Consider the following 18,785-nt stretch of genomic DNA (forward strand, 5'->3'; position numbering starts at 1 on the left):
TCTACAAAAACCATTAGACAGCAAAAAGGTAGATAATTTCTCATACCAAGCTCTAGGAGCTTGTTTCAAACCATACAAAGCCTTATCAAGTTTATACACATAATCAGATAAGTGCACATCTTCAAAACCAATAGGTTGCTCAACATACACTTCTTCTTTCAAATCACCATTAAGAAAAGCACTTTTAACATCCATTTGAAACAATTTAAAGTCTCTAGAGCAAGCAAAAGCAAGTAGCATGCGAATGGATTCTAGTCTAGCAACAGGGGCATAAGTCTCATCATAATCAATTCCCTCTTCTTGACTATATCCTTTAGCTACTAGCCTAGCTTTATTTCTAGTGATTGTACCATGCTCATCTAACTTGTTCCTAAATACCCATTTAGTTCCTATGACAGGTCTATCAGTGGGTCTAGGTACAAGATTCCAAACTTTATTCCTTCTAAATTCATTTAGTTCATCTTGCATAGCAATAATCCAAGAATCATCAAGTAAAGCTTCTTCTATGTTCTTAGGCTCTATGTGAGAAAGAAAAGCAAGATAATTGCACATATTAGAAGAGCGAGTAGATACTCCCTTCGATGGGCTACCAATGATGAGGTCCATGGGATGATCCTTGTGCGTAGTCCACTCCTTTGGAAGAGGTGCGTCCTCTTGATCTTTAGGAACATCATCTAGGCTTGTGGACTCCAACTTTTCGCCAAGGATATCTATATCATCATCATCAGAAACAGCAGGTCTAGGCAAGCAAGGGTTAGTTTCATCAAATATGACATGAATAGATTCTTCAACTAGTAAAGTACGTTTATTAAAGACTCTATATGCTTTGCTAGAAGTAGAGTAACCAAGAAAGATACCTTTGTCCGATTTAGCATCGAACTTACCCAGGTTGTCCTTACCATTGTTGTGGATGAAGCATTTTGATCCAAAAGTGCGGAAGTAAGAAATGTTAGGCTTTCTCCCTCTCCATAGTTCGTATGGAGTTTTCTTGAGAATTGGCCTTATTGATACGCGATTGATGATGTAACAAGCAGAACTCATTGCTTCAGCCCAAAAATATTTTGGTAGAGAATGCTCACATAGCATGGTCCTTGCAATCTCTACTAGGGTCCTATTCTTCCTCTCAACGACACCGTTTTGTTGAGGAGTTCTAGGACAAGAAAAGTTGTGACCAATGCCTTTGCTTTGACAAAAAATTGAAAAATTTTCATTTTGAAATTCCGTTTCGTGGTCACTACGGATTTGTTTGATCAAAAGATTTTTCTCATTTTCAACCTTTTTGACAAAAATTTTGAAATGATCAAAGGCATTATTTTTGTGGGCTAAAAACAATGTCCAAGTAAAACATGAAAAATCATCTACAATGACAAAAGCATAAGATTTTCCTCCTAGACTAGTTGTCCTCGAGGGACCACATAAATCTAGGTGAAGTAATTCAAGGGGCATAGAAGTGGATACAAAATTTTTATTTTTGAAAGATTCCTTTGTGTGTTTACCAAGTTGACAAGCATCACAAAAAGAATCTAATTTTAAATTCAGCTTTGGCATTCCGGAAACTAGGTCAAGTTTTAAAAGTTTTTCTATGGTGCTCATCCCAACATGACCAAGTCGTCTATGCCAAAGAATGTTGTCATCAACATTTAATGTTACAAGGCTTTTTATTTTTGAAAAAGATGAAATCTTTAAATCGACCTTGTAAACATTTTCACTTCTATAACCTTTGAAACTAATGGTTTTGTCAGTTGTGAGTGATACAGTGCAATCGTGTGGTGTGAATTTGACTTCATAACCCCTATCGCACAATTGACTAATGCTTAGGAGGTTATGTTTAAGTCCTTTCACAAGAAGTACATCATCAATAATAGTAGAGTTAGATATACCTATTGAGCCGATGCCTTCTATGATCCCTTTGCTTTTGGTCGAATGGATTGTAGCAGCTTCTTTTCTCCCGTCATGTGTCGAGAGCATCCACTGTCAAGATACCAAGTGCTCGATGACTTGTCTCCCCTTTGTCCCTACAAGGTTGAGATACAGTTTGATAGTTGGTACCCGTTTCTTTGGGTCCTTTGAGGTTAGTAGTAGTTGGGGATTTGGGGATCCATTTCCAATAACTATTCTTGTTGTGTTGGTGTCTAAGTTTCTTGCATTTAGGTCTTATGTGGCCTATCTTACAACAGTAAGTGCATGTTGGTGGTGTTCTTGGTTTTGCCTTTGCGATAAGACTAGCGAAGTTGACTGATTTCTTTTCATATCCTAGACCTCCTTTGTCGAAGTTACACCTTTGCATGCTCAAGAGGTTTTCTAGTTTACCGCTACTCACATTGAACTTGTTGAAGGCTTTCTCTAAGTCTCTTAGGTTTGTCTTGAGCTTAGTGTTGTCATGCATCCTAGCTTCTAGTTCAGTTTTAAGTTGCTTATTCTCATTTCTAAGTGACTTAGCCTTATTGTACATACTAGTGTAAGCGGAGAGTAATTCATCGTAAGAGGGTACCTCGTCGTCATCCGAGTCGGTCAGATGATCTTCCTTCGCCATGAAGCATAGGGTAGACTCCTCTTCGTTGTCGCTGTCGCTCCACATGGCTAGAAGGGCCTTTTTCTTGTCTTTGCCGGCCTTCTTCTTGGAGGGACACTCGTTTGCATAGTGACCCTTTTGTTGACAGTTGTAGCAGGTCACTTCCTTCTCAAACTTTTTGTCTTTCTTGTTGAAGTTGGAACTCCGCATGAATCTTTTGAACTTTCTAGTGAGGAGTGCCATTTCTTCATCGTCGCTATCTTCAAGTTGACTGGTCAAGGCGATCCCTTTCACCTTTACTTTGTCGTCATCTTTCTTTGTCTCCTTCCGGGTAGATACTTCAAGTTCATGGGTCTTTAGGGTCCCATGAAGTTGATCAAGGTCGTAGGATGCCGCATCTCCCTTGTTGGATTCAATGATAGCCGTGCGCTTTGCATCCCATTCCGCCGGTAATGCTCGAAGGGCTCTCCTCCACACTTGTTTAGTTGGGTAGTTCTCACCAAGTTGGGCAAGCTCATTGATGATTTGGGTGAGCCGCCGGAACATGGTGTCGATATCCTCCTTGGGTTCCATCTCAAAGGTCTCGTACTTGAGTTGGAGAAGGTCTATCTTCGTTTCTTTGACTTGATTGGTTCCCTCGTGGCAAATCTCCAATTTGTCCCAAATCTCTTTGGCGGAGGTGCAAGCCGAGATTCGGTTGTATTCATTCATATCTAGAGAACAATGAAGAATATTCATAGCTTTAGCATTTTGAGAGATAAGTTTCATATCGTCCTTGGTGAAGTCATCCATTCCCTTAGGAATTTCCTTATTATCCACCGTTTTCATGGGGATATAGGGACCTTTCACCGTTATTTTCCAAAGGTCGTAATCGACGGATTGGATGTATAGAGATATTCTATTTTTCCAATATCCGTAATTAGTACCATTGAAAAGAGGGGGACGATTTGTGGATTGTCCTTGGGCATACTCGCTTGCTAGATTGGCCATTTAAAAGATTTTGAAAAACCTTGCTCTGATACCACTTGAAGAACCTAAAGAGAGGGTGAATAGGTTCTTCTAGGCCCTTTAGCGTTTTTAAAACGAGTTTGCAAAAATTGCAAGCGGAAGACTTGAGGGACAATCACAAATAAAATGAATGCGTAAAGTAAGTGCGTAAAATAAATGCGTAGTAAAGTAAATGAGTAAAGTAAAGAGGGATAGAGATGTTTATGGAAGTTCGACGAAGAATCGTCTACGTCTCCCCTTCTCGATGAGGATCGAGGTATCACTATATCGACTTGGCTTTAGGAGCTCCAAGCTAGCTTTTACAACCACGCCTCGATGCGTCTACTTGGCCTTGAGGGCTCCAAGGATAGCCACGAACTTTACAACCCACTCGAGAGTATTACTTTCACTCTTTTTCTACAACTCTTTTGATATTACAACTCTTTTAATCAACGCACACAAGAGATAGTAGAAAGCTTTGTAAGAGACAAGAGAGAGTGGAGTGGGATGATTGAAAATGCATCCTCAAAGGCCTATTTATACTAGTCTTGGACGCCAAGGTTCGGATCTTCTGTTTATGATTCGGAACGTCCGATGTGATTGAAATCAATTTGCGTAATTCTGGGATGACTTCGGATCGTCCGTTCTTGACTTCGTAGGGTCCGAACATATGCTTCGGAGGGACCGATCCAGCTTCGTTTCTTCCGAACGGTTCTTTCAGACAGTGTATGACCAGCTTCGGAAGGTCCGAACTCAAGTTCGTACCGTCCGAACATTCCCGCGTTTCCAGAGATTTGAAATCTTCAACACTTCGTAGCGTCCGATCATGTCCTTCGTAGCGTCCGAAATCTTACTCAATCAACAGTCAGATCAATTTGTCTCCGCATTCAAGTGATTTGATTGCTTGTGTTCGGAACGTCCGATCACGTCTTCGGACCGTCCGAACTGGCTCCTCGCAGCTTCCGAACAGCTTCCACTTTGCTTCTGATCGGCACCTTTTCGGAACGTCCGAACCACCTTCGGATCTTCCGAACTTAATTTTTTTCTTAATTTCCTGCATGCCTCAATATAAAACATTAGTACATTTTTAAGCCAAGTTTTGGTATCATCAAAACAAAAACTTTGGGATATGTTACAGCATTAAAAACATTAATCTCATCCTCGAGATTTGTATGCGTTTAAGGCGTAACACCATGCAGCCTACATGAGCCACAAAGGCTAAAACTCCATCCATACACCACCCGAACCCCTCTCTTCAAGGCGTGCAGCCGGCCCTTCGGTGGTCCCAGCGGTGGTTGTCCATTCTAGGGCCATAGTTCAGACCCACCAGGGTCTGGTCCAGACCTTGTTTCAGCCCTCGAACCACTCGTTCCACCCCAAACCCGTCACAGCCCCAACTGAGCAAAAACCAAGACACCACCTCTCTATCTCTCCTCCTACAGCAAAACCGAACCATTTTCACTCCAAGACTCCATCGTGACATCACCATCAAACTCTGAACAGCCCCAAGCCACAGCCCCTTGCACCTCAGTTCAGAAAAACGTGAGTAACATAATACATGATGCATTAAAATGGTGCAAAACCGAAAGATTATCCATGCTCTTGACTAGATCAAAATATTTCATGAAGGTATGCACACACAGCAGTAATATTGACGTGCATGATGCAAAATGAAGGAAAAAGCATGCCTTGAGGACGTATAAACGTCAGGGGATCAAAGAACGATGGCCAGAGGAATTTTTCTTTGCAAAAAAATGGTAGCCGAAGACTTCGCTGGAGGATTTCTGCTGAAACCGAGAGAGAATGCAGCTGGGGGAGGGTGTTGGATGTGGGTAGTGTTTAGGTTTAGGTTAATGATAATTATGTATTATTTAAAAAGGTTAACAATGAACTAACGGGCCCTAAATTGTTAATTAAAGGTTTAAAAAAATATTTAAGCCCAATAAGCTTAAAATTAGGCCCATTAAATCCAAAAACACACTTCCAAAAAATATTATGTTGGAAAGTTTTTGAAAATATTAGTCGAACCCTCAAAAAGTCTCCCGATTCAATAAAATTTACGTAATCTTAAAAAATACGCTCTGGCGAGTAAAAATATCCTACAAAGCCAATTTCTTGAAAAATACCTTTAAAACGTCTTATATTACTTAATAAAAATTACTCATGTAATAAAAATGATTTTCCTGAAAATTCTCCGGTCTCCGTTCCTCGTTTGAGCGTGAATCGCACCTAAAAAAACCCTAATGCATGAACTTATAAAAATTCATGAAATGAATCCTACCATGCAATAACCATGCATAAAATGCACAAAAATAATTAACCCATAATTAAATAAAACCCTAGATTGCATGCATTCAGGTTACGTGAATTAAATTACTGGAACTTGCATTAACGATATAAAATACATATAGAGTTTAAATAACACACGATAGAAAAATAAATACAGACCAAGATAAATGGGCTTGAGTTACTATTTTAGTAACCAAATACACAATATATATATACATATACATACACATACACACAACTTACCTTTAGATTGAGTGAAGGAAGAAAAGAAATAAGAAAGGAAGAAACAAGTCAATCCCGTAAACCCCTCTTACCGCAACCCTTGGAGCAGCTGCGGTAAAGTCGCGATATCTCCTCCGTCCAAAGTCGAAACTCAAAAATTCTTAAATGGTTGTCTTTCTAACATCCTAAGCTTCGATTCAAGCCATAAAACGTGAATTTTGAGCAAGGAAGTGAGCAGATCAAAGCTCTATTTTGTGAGCCCTGTTTCTGTGCAGTAGTTTTGGTGAGTTTCAATTTTTTTGCTTCTGAATTTCGGGGTTTTGTGTATTGTGCGCTAAGCATCTCGACTTGTGGTTCAAATATAACTTGTAGATTTCTTTGTTAGCTTTCTAGAGATGCTAGAATCATCAAATTTCAATAAGAAACGGGTTTGATATTTATTTTTCTTCCAAAATGTGTCAAAACCGTATTCTGCAATTGATATGTGTAGAATACCTTCTGTAATTCGAGAATATAACCCCTGTGCAGTTGGAATTTGGAATTTTGGTTCAAATAAAAGTTTTAAAGCTATGTCTTGTCTTCAAAATGAACTTGAATCATTAAATTCCAGTAAGAATTGTGCAAGTTATGTTCGTTTTTCTGGAACTGCTAAGTGGCTAGAATTTTATCTAGAGCAGCTTTGATATCTTGGGTTCAATGTATTGTTGGGTTCAAATGATTGGGAATTTGAATATGGTTTCAACAAGAAAAAATTTAGATATTCAAGCTATCTTTTATTTCCAATAGGCGGATATTGATTTGAGTTAATATTGAGCGAGATATGAATTTTGTGCTCTTTAGTGTCAAATCGGACATTAGATTAGAATATAGTTTTCATGACCAGCTTATTTTTGTTTTTGTGTAGACCGAGGATCTTAAAGTAAAGTCGATATTTGATTTGTCAAGTTGGTATAGGTATGTTACAGTTCGGTAACATACGACGGTAAAACATAAATTATGTTTAATTGTCATTTTGTGTTGCACTGATCGTATCTATGACTTGTTGACTGTTGTAATTTGTTAAATTCCTTCGTTGTGATGTATGTTTATTACTGTGACATATTATTGGCATTTATTATAGGGCATAATGTTATGAAATTTTTGTTGAGCCCTATCATTCTTGTTAACTCGTTATTGATATCCATTGTTATCTGGCACTGTTGTTTCTCTCGGGATCATAATGTGGCTGATAGGCCTATACACATGAGACCGTAGATGTGATTGAACAATCCCGTGGTTTGTTTAGTCTTTTGAGGTGAGCGTTGGGATTGTGTCATCTAGTTCGTTTTGTTGTGCCATCCTGTTATATCGTATCAGTTGTATGGAGGCCGAGTCAGGGGTGTTATTCAGCACAGCTTGTCATACCTCGCATACTTGGCAGGACGGTTTAGCTGCATGACGACGTAGCTCTCATGTGTTGTTGCTCGAGCATTATTCCAATTATTATTGTATAGTTTATTAGCTCCTGTTATCCCGATTATTCGTTGAGCCTTTCATGCATTTCATATTATATTATATTATTTGATTATCCATGATTTGTGTTTATTGTTGAACTGTTTCATACCAGAATCCTAACCTCAGTTGTTTACTCGGGGGGATGGGGCTTCTGTGGTTGCTTTTGGGCACCATGGTAGATCTATCGAGTCGTTTTGCAGTATCAAGCCGAAGTTCTACCAGTGTAGCTCGGGATTGAGGTTGGATTTCTTGGTTCTGTTCAGTGGAGTCTCCCAGTTAGTCTATATGTATGTCTTGAAGTTTGTTTCAGTCTTGTGTTGTAGTTTATTTGCCGGAGAGATGCCCCGTGTATCTGTAGTGATATTTGGTTGTTTTTGGTGATGTTCTGAGTCGACTCTGTTGTTTTTATGATCTAGTGAGTACTTGGTAAGTTCTAATTTCTGCTTAGCCCTAGCCAGTGCGGTTATAGGTTGTTGGACTTTGGTTTTTGTTTTAATGACTCTAGTTGTTGTATATTTTTATATAAACTGCTGCTTGAGTTTTTCGGGATGTCATGCCGAAATTTTTCTAGGCCCTGAGGTCCAATTTAAAGTATTTTAAACTCTTTTTCAGCTGTTGCTTTAAATCAAATAATAATTGTGTGATAATTAATTGTCATTAGAGTAAATGGGCCTCACATCTTGGTATCAGAGCGTAAATTGGTATACGCTCAAACTAGAGTCTCGGACTGTGATACTCTTGTCCCACATCGAACAAATCAAAGATTTAAAATGAATTTATAATGGCTTACAATGGAATTCTATAGCAACTTGGGTTAATCATTTTCGTAAAGCGAGGACGGATACGAAGTAGTTGTTATAGGGGCCCATTGTGCAGTCACGCAGGCGCGGGCCCAGGCTCGGGGCATGATAGAATTATATCAGAGCCGGTCACCGGCATAGAACACCGGGAAATAAGTGCTATGCGGGGAAAAGTGCTACGTGCATGGGAGCCACCTCTTGAACCTGCGGGGCAAAGTGCTACATGACGGGAGACACCTCTTGAACTTGTAGGAGCCACCTCTAGATTCTCGGTGCTGGTGGATCGAGGGGTCAGGCCGCGACGAAGACGTCGCGTTCTGAAGGAGGGGTGATTGTGATACTCTTGTCCCACATCGAAAAAATCAAAGATTTAAAATGAATTTATAATGGCTTACAATGGACTTCTATAGCAACTTGGGTTAATCATTTTCGTAAAGCGAGGACGGATACAAAGTAGTTGTTATAGGGGCCCATTGTGCAGTCACGCAGGCGCGGGCCCAGGCTCAGGGCGTGACACGGACACTTGAGTCTTGGCACTAAAATGGTTGTTTCGCATGTGTATGCTACTTGACAACATGATTATATGATTATATGATTTGTTTATTTTCATTCTAATTGTTTTGGTGTTATATCGTATAGAATGGAGGGAGGTGGAGAAATTCCTGTTTATGAGATTCCTTTAGCTCAAGGTCGAGGTCGTGGAAGTGGTAGACCTAGTTTCCATGTTTTTGATGATACTTTTGTTGAGCAAACAGTCGATTAGCTAGAGCAGCTTACGATGGATGAGTTAGTTATACATTTCCATTCTATGCATCCACCAAGATTCAGTGGTTCAGAGAGAGCCGAGAAAGCTGAACTATGGATTTTGAGATTGAGGAATTGTTTGATTTGATCGAGTATCCTCCAGAGCGTCGATTGAGATTATTTGTGTATCAGTTGAAAGATCGTGCCAAAATGTGGTGGTCTACTACATTAATGATCTTAGATGCTCAGAGGATCGTTCCATTGTGGGATATATTTAAACTGAAGTCTAAGGAAAGTTATTGTCCTCCATCATTTTACAGTTCTAAGGCTTCGAAGTTTCATAACTTGAAACAGGGTGATATATCAGTTGCGGAGTATGCTGATACTTTTTATACTATGCTGAGATATGCTCCTCATGTTGCTGTTGTCGAAAGTTTCATTGAAGGATTGAACGATCATCTGCATCTTTTTGTTTCTATCGGTAAGCCACTAAATTATCTTGAAGCAGTGGAAATAGAAAAGAGGGCTGAAGCTAGTCTTAAGAGGAATGGAAATCAAGCTCCTACCCAACATCAACAGGTGAGGGGGCAACAGTTCAATCAATCTGGGTATGCATCTCTTCGTCCACGTGGAAAGAAATTTAAGAAGCCTGGTTCTAGTTCTTCGAGTTCAGGGAACCGTGGTGGATATTGTTTTAGTGGACCTTACTGTGATCACTATGGAGGCAAGCATTCTAGTAATCTGTGTGTTGGAGTTAAAGGGGTTTGTTATAATTGTGGTCGGCCGTGTCATTTTGCTAGAGTTTGTCCTAGTAAGACAGAGAAATCATCCCAGGCAGGTAGTGGAGCTCAAAATAATAGATTCCCAGCAGCGTCTCAGTCTTCCCACGAGCCTAGTTGCCCTTCACATCAGTCCAGAGGGCAAGGTGGTCAGCAGAATTAGTCACCTGTTCGTGTATTTGCCTTGACTGAGGATGAGGCTCAGGCAGCTCCAGGTACTGTCATTACTGATAACTGTACTTTATGTGGTTTTGTAGTACGAGTGTTATTTGATACTGGAGCATCTAATTCCTTTTTTTCTCATGCATTCGTTGTTTTGCATGATCTTCACACCACTAGTATGAATTCCAATCTATCTGTTGTTAATCCGATGGGTAAAATGATTATCACTGATAATGTGGTGTTGAATGCGGTGTTGTTTCACGATGAAAATGTACTGTATCTGAATATCATAGTCCTACCTATGCATGACTTTGATTGTATCGTTGGTATGGATGTTTTGACTGCAAATCGTGCCACTGTTGACTGTTATCGAGGAATAGTTTGTTTCAGGCCCAGCTTTGCTCCTAAATGGAATTTCTATGGCCGTGGTTCTCAAGCCAAGATTCCTCTAGTTTCTGCCTTTGAAAAGAATCGGTTGTTAGATTCTGGTCATGTAGGTTTTCTGGTTTATGCTGTTGATCTATCACAAGATGAGCGAAGAATTTCTGATTTTCATGTAGTCCGTGAATTTTCTGATGTGTTTCTAGAAGAGATTCCTGGTTTTCTTCCAGAACAAGAAGTTGAGTTCAGTATCAAATTAATGTCAGGAACTGAACCCATATATCGAGCACCATATCGTTTAGCTCCTGTTGAGCTAAAAGAACTGAAAGAACAATTTCATGATTTGTTGAGTAAAGGTTATATTCGTCCGAGTTCTTCACCGTGGGGTGCACCGATTCTATTTGTCAAGAAGAAAGATGGTACGATGTGGATGCGTAATGATTATCGGCAATTGAATAAGTTTACTGTCATCCACTCCCTAGGATTGATGATTTATTTGATCAGTTGCAAGGTACTTCGTTGTATTCTAAGATTGATCTTCATTCTGGGTATCATCAGGTGCGAGTCAGACAAGAGAATCTGCCGAAAACAGCTTTTCGCACCAAATACGGACACTTTGAATTTTTGGTTATGCCTTTTGGTTTGACCAATGCTCCTGTTGTGTTTATGGACTTGATGAATCGAGTATTCATAAATATCTCGATCATTTTGTGATTGTATTCATCGATGATATGCTTGTTTATTCCAAGTCCGAGGAAGAGCATGCCAGACACTTGAGATTAGTTCTTCTGTAACGCTCTGACCGATTTCATAAAATAACAACGGAATTTAAAATTTACTTGAAGGAAAGAAGGATTTAAAATTTTCTTGACATAAATACATTATAAGTATATACTGACATGATCCATAAAGTTATGTATCAAACTACAAAATATCATTTTTATCATGTCAAAATGCTAGCAAAATATCTTTCTTCCTTCCTTCACTTGCACATATGACTTCGGCTTCAATCAACGTCCCGGCTTGTCACTCTGATCTGCATCACATGAATAACTGAAATAAGTATAAAACTCAGCAAGTGGAACTCTTATATAACAATCTATCAATATCATACTCTGTAAACATGGCTTTGAAATCTTTGAATACCATCTAACTCTTGAAATCTAGAATAACATAGTATAACTTGATTATAACGATTGTATTTCTCTTTTCTCTGATGGATTGATCTCTAAGTAGTAGCTCTGTCTCTGTTTATCTTTAACTATCTATTTATCAATCCAATAAAGCATTTGAAACTCTCTCTTGGACATTTAATCAAACACTTTGAATACTCTTCTCTTTTGTATTCCTTTTTTACACAATTGAGACATATAAGAGTCTCTAACATATAATGTGGGGACCCGGACGCTAATCATCTTCTTAATCATCGTTGGGATTTAATTATCAGTTCTGATAAACAGGGTCTAAAAATTTTTCTTTTAAAATACAAGTGCGGAAGGTAATGGAATCTAAATATTATACATATCTGTATAAAATACATTTCAGTATAAAAGTACAATACTGTACAATCTAAGTCTAAGGTTCGATTACTAAATTCAAGTAATAAACCAAATCTACAGTAAGTCCGGAATCACCACGCTAACTCGTCTTCTCTTATCATCTTCTTGAACCCGATCCAGCCCCACCTGTTGTCATGCACACATACAAAACAAGACAACAGCCGGATAACTCCGGTGAGAATAAATCCCAGTATAAAACATGGTAAGCATGTATATAAACAAACTAATTTATAAAGCATGCTATCATGTATAAAAACAATCTATTTCATAATCTATGAAATTAATCAAATAAGCATGCAACTCAAATCAGATACACATGCATATAAACAATCTTAATCATAAAACATGCTAACCCAACTGAAAGCAGTAATGATGGGTCCCACGATCTAGGAGCCACATCCATATAAGCATGTCTAGACTTGACTCGATCTATAACTCTAGGGATCCCGGTGTGAATAAGACGTCACTGTCTGTCACCTACCCTACCAATCGAGGTGCTGTACGTCTTATTCCTAGACTTCGGCCTGATCTGTATCCGCATCTACAAAGGGGCGGTGATCTTCCCCTAAGCTGAGATATCGCCGAACATCTAGAAGTCTGCCTGATCTCCAGACTGTCCTATCTTAATGCATGAATACACAATCTGTAAACAAACATAATCATTCTAATGCAATGCCACAAGATCTGTAAACAAAGCATAGCAAGATTTGTATACAAGTTCTATAACCAAATCTATAAACAATCATATCAAAACATAAATAATAGTCTAGTATGTGATTTTATTGGGAAACTCAAATGAGATCTGATTTGAGTTATATCTTCCCAAATATCACATGAATTATACCTTTAACTTCCCCGTATGAGGAAGACGAAGTCTCGAAGTCCGGTCTGCTCATATCCGATCTGAAATGACAATAACAAATATACTGTATCAATGTATAATTCAATTCACAATCTGTATTCACAATCTGTTCTGATCACTACTCAACTCAGTACATAATCTGATCAATATCGGAACAAAATACCATCTGATTCATATCAACAACATCAGGGTATAATCTAAATCATATCTGAATCCGATCAATCTAATTCAACTGATGTTTCAATGGCATAATAACCCAGTCTTGTAATCCCGTCAGTCTCAACATCACAAATATAATACCAGAACTCATAATCAATCTCAGTACAATTTATAATCTCAATATCTGTACACTCTGAATCAATAATAACACAATTCTGATATCAAATCTAAATCAAATCATTTCTGAAAATCATAAAAATTCCATAAACAGTCTGTTTCTAAATCTGACTTCAATTCTATAATATCTACGGTAGTATAAACACCATATCTGAATTCTATTCAATTCTGACAACATCATAAAATCAAATCTTGTCTCAACGTAATAAAACTTACGTCCTTGTGTAGCTCTTGACGAGAGGAGCACGGTACTATGTTCGGATTCAAATTCTGACAGACGGATCTTGCCAAATCGAAATTTTAAAGAAAATAAAAGCTTGAGGGATTTCTATGGAAGCTTTCGGTTTTTCCCTCATGCAAATTCTGAATTTTAAGTGAATGATGACACGTTAATGGGGTGACCAAGACAAGTGTCCCACTCAATTTTCCATATTTGTACTTTAGTCCCTCAACTTTTCACTAATTGCAAATTGGCCCCCGCTCAATCTTTTAAATTCAATTCAATCCTAAATAATTCCATTTCAATCCTAAATAATTGCAAACATCTTGGAATATAATTCAACACTCCAAAAGTTTCCAATTACATATTCTCGGATTAAAATAATATCATCTTTATTATCTCGGGCCTTACATTTCTCCCCCTCTTAGATCTGAGTTCGTCCTCGAACTCGCAAAACAATCACTTCATATATAACAGAAGAAATGTATAACAGAGTTTAAATCAAACTCTCATCTTAATGAATCCATTCTGAAATCTCTTTCTTGTATCAATTTCTGATTTCAAATCTGGAATAAGACTTCATAAAGTATACTATCCTAATACTTCTTAAACTAACTCTGACAAAATCAATCTTGCCCTGTTGGTTATACAACATCCGTATAGACCCATCACAGTTCATAACAAAGCAATACCAGTAGTTGTTATCCCATTTGTTTATCCCAATCAAAGATAATTTCTATCTTCATTTTCCAATACCAATCGTCATCATCCGACGTTGGTTGTCTTAAATCTGTCCATTCTGAACTATCTTGATAACTATTGTCATACAGTAAATCATACAGTGACAATAAATCGTAATACTGAGTACTAACATCCAGTATTAAAGTTCTGCCTATATCTTCCAATATCTGGATAATATCCTCTGACTATCTGTCAATCTGTGAAAAATCTGCGAGAGAGAGCTCATGATATCTTCTATAATAAGTACAAACTCAATCATAATCACAATCTGATATAATCTACTTAAATGTTTTGTTCTATCTGAACATTTCTTTGACATCGATCTATGTCATTTAGTTCTGTTGGTACGTAATCTGGTACAAACTGATAGATATAGATTGAGTAATCTTTCAATCATAATCATATCATATCTCAATCTAAAGAAAATGACGGTAATTTCATTACGAAAGCCATAGAAATGTACTCCCATTTCTATTCAGAAATATACAAAATCTGTAATAATCTTCTGATTCTTATCTTTCTGTCCTCTTCTGTTAGCAATTCAGACATATCAGTACCATTTCTGCCAACATTTCGGTACCAATTCTACCATAACTGATTTAATCTGTTTATATCACAGCTATCTGTTCGAATATCATACCTTATCAAACATCAGGATGAAAACTGAATCCACTACTGTGCATTTCTGACACTATCTGTGCTTTCAGATTCGAACTATTCTGTATAAACAATCAGTTAATAATATAAAGTAAAGAAGAAATACCTACCTGGTATTCGGCTCTGATTACAGATATCAAATTCTGTTATACAATTCTGAAACATTCTGATATCACATTTCTGAACTGTTGCAATTCTCAACTGTTTACAATATTCTGTATCAAATATACATGCAAACCATAGTAATATCAATCAGATTCGAGATAAAAACAACCTATACAGATCTAGTGAGTTTAAGAAAACTCATAAAACAACAATTGCTGGCAATACTGATAATTCTGACTACTGATCAATCTTCACAGTGCCCAAATCATCTGCCATATCTCATCTGCAAATAGAATATGCTCCCAAACAATATAAGATGTCTCAAATACTGATTTAAACCAATAACAATACACAAGCAGATATAACATAATAAGAGAATAAGAAAATCTGCAAAACTCAGTAATTCTGACTTTCTGATATTTCTGCTAATTCTGATATATCTGATACCTGTGTCGTTTACAGTCGCTGATTTCTGTCTCAACTGTGCAAATCAATCGTTATACAAACTGCAGATATCACATATGCTGAATACAATCTGTTTCAATTATGATTCATACCTGACCAATTTCTGTATACAATAATCACGGTTATCTGAATATTCAATAAAATCTTCAAATATTCAATTCAACCAATCAGATACTGCTAACATATCAAATATCATAGATATAATAAGCATAAAATCATCAGAATATCCCTGAATCTAAGAGTTAGCAATTTGTACCCTTCTATTAATCTTCAATATCATTCTGTACTGAATTCTAGTATATAACCATTACCTGGTATCGATTCAATTCTGAAATCTACCTTTCTGATATCAAACACATCTGAAATCTTATCTAGGCAAATATCAATCAATCCTTACGTAACTATCAAATCTGTAGTTGCTAAACTCGATTTCAGTAGGTCTACTGAATACATAAGGATACCATCTGTTCCTTTCTGTACTAATCGAGTCATCACAGTACAATAATCTAAGGAATTCTGGATCTAGAATCCTCATTTCTCAACTAGATATGATCTTAATCTCACCATTTCTGGAACACATTCTACGATATTTCTGTACTTGTTTAGCATTACATGTCAATAATGAAATCGAAATCATATAACACAAGTACATCATAATCTAACCCAATCCCGGGTTCATCTCACTGTAGTATATAACATGTCACAGAAATCTCTGATATCAACATATTCCTCAACAACCAAGGAATCAATACTACAGTATACACAGACCCCACAAATATAGCATATCACCATGCTACTTAATCACAGATACTCATGAAGAATGCATTAGTACACATCAATACGTATGCAATATAATCATAAAAGAGTAGTACCTGTTGTAAATTCTGGGTCTGCTCTTCTGTCATTACCACCAATGACTTTGCTCTTTAAGATCTTCGAAAATGTTTCTGAGGACAACTTTAGCAAAGTGTCCCGTCTGCTTACAAATATTGCACTTCCCAAGCACTCCCTGACATTGTTCTGTGGAGTGTCTCCCTCCACAAGTCCTGCAATACACTCCGGTATAGCCCGGACCAGGACTGCTAGAACTAAAGGAATCACTTCCTAACTTCTTGAACTGTTTCTTTTGAATTCTCAATGGTTCTTTTTCCTTACCACTACGACTGCCAATCTCTACTCTGGAATTCAGTTGCTGTGCAGTCTGTTCTAGAAGAACATACGATGCTCCCTGTTGTCCTATCAGAACCGTTTCTGCTCTTTTAGCTCTATTCAAGGTATCCGCAAAATTACTTGATTACTTCACATTCACCAACGTACGTATTTCTGGATTCAATCCTTGAATGAACTGACTAGAAATAGCATAATCATTTCTAGCCATAAGAGGGGCAAAACATAACAAGGTGAAAAACTGTGCCATGTACTCATCAATACTCATCTGACCTTGTCTCAGGTTTGCAAATTCTGCACTTCTGTCCTCTCTATATGACACGGGAAAAAATCTTTGATAAAACTCAAACTTGAAAATCTTCCACGTAATTACTGGACGACTCTGCTCTAAAGCTCCTTTGGTGAGTAACCACCATCTTCTGGCAGCCTCATGCAATTGGTTCTCAATCAGTTTAATTCTACACTCATCTGTGAAACAAAGGAAATCAAATAACATTTCTGTCTCCTCAAGCCAATTCTCACAATCTGCTGACGTCTCATTTCCTTTCAGAACCGGCGGCTGAAACGACTGAAACCTCCGTAACTGTGTTTCCATCTGAATCTCTGCCACATCTATCTTAGGTTCTGACCTACCTGTCTGATCATATGAAGTACTGCCCCTTTCTGGAATTCTTCTAGGAGGTATATCTGATTACCAAAAACATTAGTAACCCAATACTGCAAATCTGTGCCAATATTTTTCTGATCATGATAATCTTACTGCTGATCATGAATCCGATCTGATTCATACTCAAGAATACATAATACCAATTTAAATCAAATAGTCAGGTAGTCATGTATCTTAAAGCAGTAACACATAGTCTCATGCTAGCACACAATGTCAATCAACATTAGAATCAATCTCATGCTAGCACACACATGCAAGGAAAGAAAATTCATCTACCCCGCTCACTCTCTTCTATCTCAATCTAAAGGATCTATCAACTCTGACTATCTTAATCTAAAAGATCTATCTCTAAAAGATCTATCGCTAAAGGAACTATCAGCTCTGATACCACCTGTTGTGGGGACCCGGACGCTAATCATCTTCTTAATCATCGTTGGGATTTAATTATCAGTTCTGATAAACAGGGTCTAAAAATTTTTCTTTTAAAATACAAGTGCGGAAGGTAATGGAATCTAAATATTATACATATCTGTATAAAATACATTTCAGTATAAAAGTACAATACTGTACAATCTAAGTCTAAGGTTCGATTACTAAATTCAAGTAATAAACCAAATCTACAGTAAGTCCGGAATCACTACGCTAACTCGTCTTCTCTTATCATCTTCTTGAACCCGATCCAGCCCCACCTGTTGTCATGCACACATACAAAACAAGACAACAGCCGGATAACTCCGGTGAGAATAAATCCCAGTATAAAACATGGTAAGCATGTATATAAACAAACTAATTTATAAAGCATGCTATCATGTATAAAAACAATCTATTTCATAATCTATGAAATTAATCAAATAAGCATGCAACTCAAATCAGATACACATGCATATAAACAATCTTAATCATAAAACATGCTAACCCAACTGAAAGCAGTAATGATGGGTCCCACGATCTAGGAGCCACATCCATATAAGCATGTCTAGACTTGACTCGATCTATAACTCTAGGGATCCCGGTGTGAATAAGACGTCACTGTCTGTCACCTACCCTACCAATCGAGGTGTTGTACGTCTTATTCCTAGACTTCGGCCTGATCTGTATCCGCATCTACAAAGGGGCGGTGATCTTCCCCTAAGCTGAGATATCGCCGAACATCTAGAAGTCTGCCTGATCTCCAGACTGTCCTATCTTAATGCATGAATACACAATCTGTAAACAAACATAATCATTCTAATGCAATGCCACAAGATCTGTAAACAAAGCATAGCAAGATTTGTATACAAGTTCTATAACCAAATCTATAAACAATCATATCAAAACATAAATAATAGTCTAGTATGTGATTTTATTGGGAAACTCAAATGAGATCTGATTTGAGTTATATCTTCCCAAATATCACATGAATTATACCTTTAACTTCCCCGTCTGAGGAAGACGAAGTCTCGAAGTCCGGTCTGCTCATATCCGATCTGAAATGACAATAACAAATATACTGTATCAATGTATAATTCAATTCACAATCTGTATTCACAATCTGTTCTGATCACTACTCAACTCAGTACATAATATGATCAATATCGGAACAAAATACCATCTGATTCATATCAACAACATCAGTGTATAATCTAAATCATATCTG

The 18,785-nt window shown here is 37.5% G+C and overlaps 1 protein-coding gene across 1 annotated transcript; it reads left to right on the forward strand.

The window, feature by feature from the left end:
- Positions 1-9,162: 9,162 nt before the first annotated feature.
- LOC140806041 (uncharacterized) lies at positions 9,163-10,990 on the forward strand. The gene is made up of 3 exons (XM_073162480.1): positions 9,163-9,973; positions 10,085-10,726; positions 10,929-10,990. The coding sequence occupies exons 1-3, from the start codon at positions 9,163-9,165 to the stop codon at positions 10,988-10,990; spliced, it is 1,515 nt and encodes a 504-aa protein (XP_073018581.1).
- The last annotated feature ends 7,795 nt before the right edge of the window (positions 10,991-18,785 follow it).

Source organism: Primulina eburnea, chromosome 1 (assembly GCF_022965805.1).
Source record: "Primulina eburnea isolate SZY01 chromosome 1, ASM2296580v1, whole genome shotgun sequence".
NCBI classification, from domain to species: domain Eukaryota; kingdom Viridiplantae; phylum Streptophyta; class Magnoliopsida; order Lamiales; family Gesneriaceae; genus Primulina; species Primulina eburnea.